Here is a 1308-nt window from a genome sequence, read left to right on the forward strand (position 1 = left end):
CTACCAGCCCTCGAGCCTCATCGGCGGCAAGGACCTAGACGCCCTGCCCCCTGATGAGCGCATGGCCCTCCTGCGGTCGCAGCTCCTCACCGGGCAGATCCTGTCCATCGACACGCTGCTCGACGCTCTTTGCTCTTTCTACGAGGTGAGCGCCAACCTGGACGTGTGCTCTTCCGATCTTGGCCCCCCCACCCCCCCCCCACCAAGATGGCTCTCTACCAGCCCTCGAGCCTCATCGGCGGCAAGGACCTAGACGCCCTGCCCCCTGATGAGCGCATGGCCCTCCTGCGGTCGCAGCTCCTCACCGGGCAGATCCTGTCCATCGACACGCTGCTCGACGCTCTTTGCTCTTTCTACGAGGTGAGCGCCAACCTGGACCCGACTCTCTTTCCCCACGCCGGGCGCTTCAAGAACAACTTCGGCGATCTGGTGGCCGATGTCCGGAAGTTCCGCATTCGCATCGAGGACTTCCGCATGGTGAAGCTCCTCGGCCGCGGTGCCTTCGGCGAGGTGTCCCTCTACCAGTCGAACTTCAACCAGAAGTACTATGCCATCAAGCGCCTGCACAAGGGCTACATGCTGATCAACTCGGAGGTACGCGCGCGCGCGCGCGCGCTCGCACGCACATGCGCGGCGGCGTGTCATTTGCCCGCGACCGAGGCTGTGGCCCGGCGGGCCGCTGGCCGCCGGCCCTCGGCCCTCGGCGGCTGTCCATCATCCACCGCCAGCCACTGACTTTCCCCTCCTTCCCCGCATCCTCCCTCCCCTCTTGCTGCCGTGTCATGCCAAGATCGGAAGAGCGTCGTGGCGTGTCATTTGCCCGCGACCGAGGCTGTGGCCCGGCGGGCCGCTGGCCGCCGGCCCTCGGCCCTCGGCGGCTGTCCATCATCCACCGCCAGCCACTGACTTTCCCCTCCTTCCCCGCATCCTCCCTCCCCTCTTGCTGCCGTGTCATGCCAGGCCTTCTACATGGAGGAGCGTCAGCTCCTCGGCCTGGCCTCCGGTGACTGGATCACCCGCCTGGAGTACGCCTTCCAGGATGACAAGTACCTGTACCTGGTCATGGAGTACCTGGCCGGTGGCAATGTGCTGAGCTCGCTCTACCGCCAGGATGACGGCTACTTCGATGAGAACACCGTCCGCTTTTACATTGCCCAAACGGTGCTCGGCATCCATGCCATCCACTCGATGGGCTACATCTATCGGTGCGTCAGTGCCGCCGCCGCCGCCGCCGCCGCCCATAGCGCGCACGCCCGTGCATCTGGCTGCGCACAACCACCGGGCCTGTCTTTCTTCATCCCCGCCCCC

General features: G+C 65.8%; 1 protein-coding gene across 1 annotated transcript in view; it reads left to right on the forward strand.

Moving 5' to 3' along the window:
• Positions 1 to 207: 207 nt before the first annotated feature.
• Positions 208 to 1308, forward strand: part of H696_04759 (AGC/DMPK protein kinase) — a gene marked incomplete at its 5' end in the record, with an annotated part of 7661 nt that continues 6560 nt past the window's right edge. Inside the window, 2 exons of the mRNA XM_009498622.1 lie at positions 208 to 594; positions 961 to 1205. Coding sequence (XP_009496897.1) covers positions 208 to 594; positions 961 to 1205 — 632 coding nt within the window. The remainder of the gene's footprint in view (positions 595 to 960; positions 1206 to 1308) is intronic.

Source organism: Fonticula alba (assembly GCF_000388065.1).
Source record: "Fonticula alba strain ATCC 38817 unplaced genomic scaffold supercont2.8, whole genome shotgun sequence".
In the NCBI taxonomy this organism is placed as follows: domain Eukaryota; order Rotosphaerida; family Fonticulaceae; genus Fonticula; species Fonticula alba.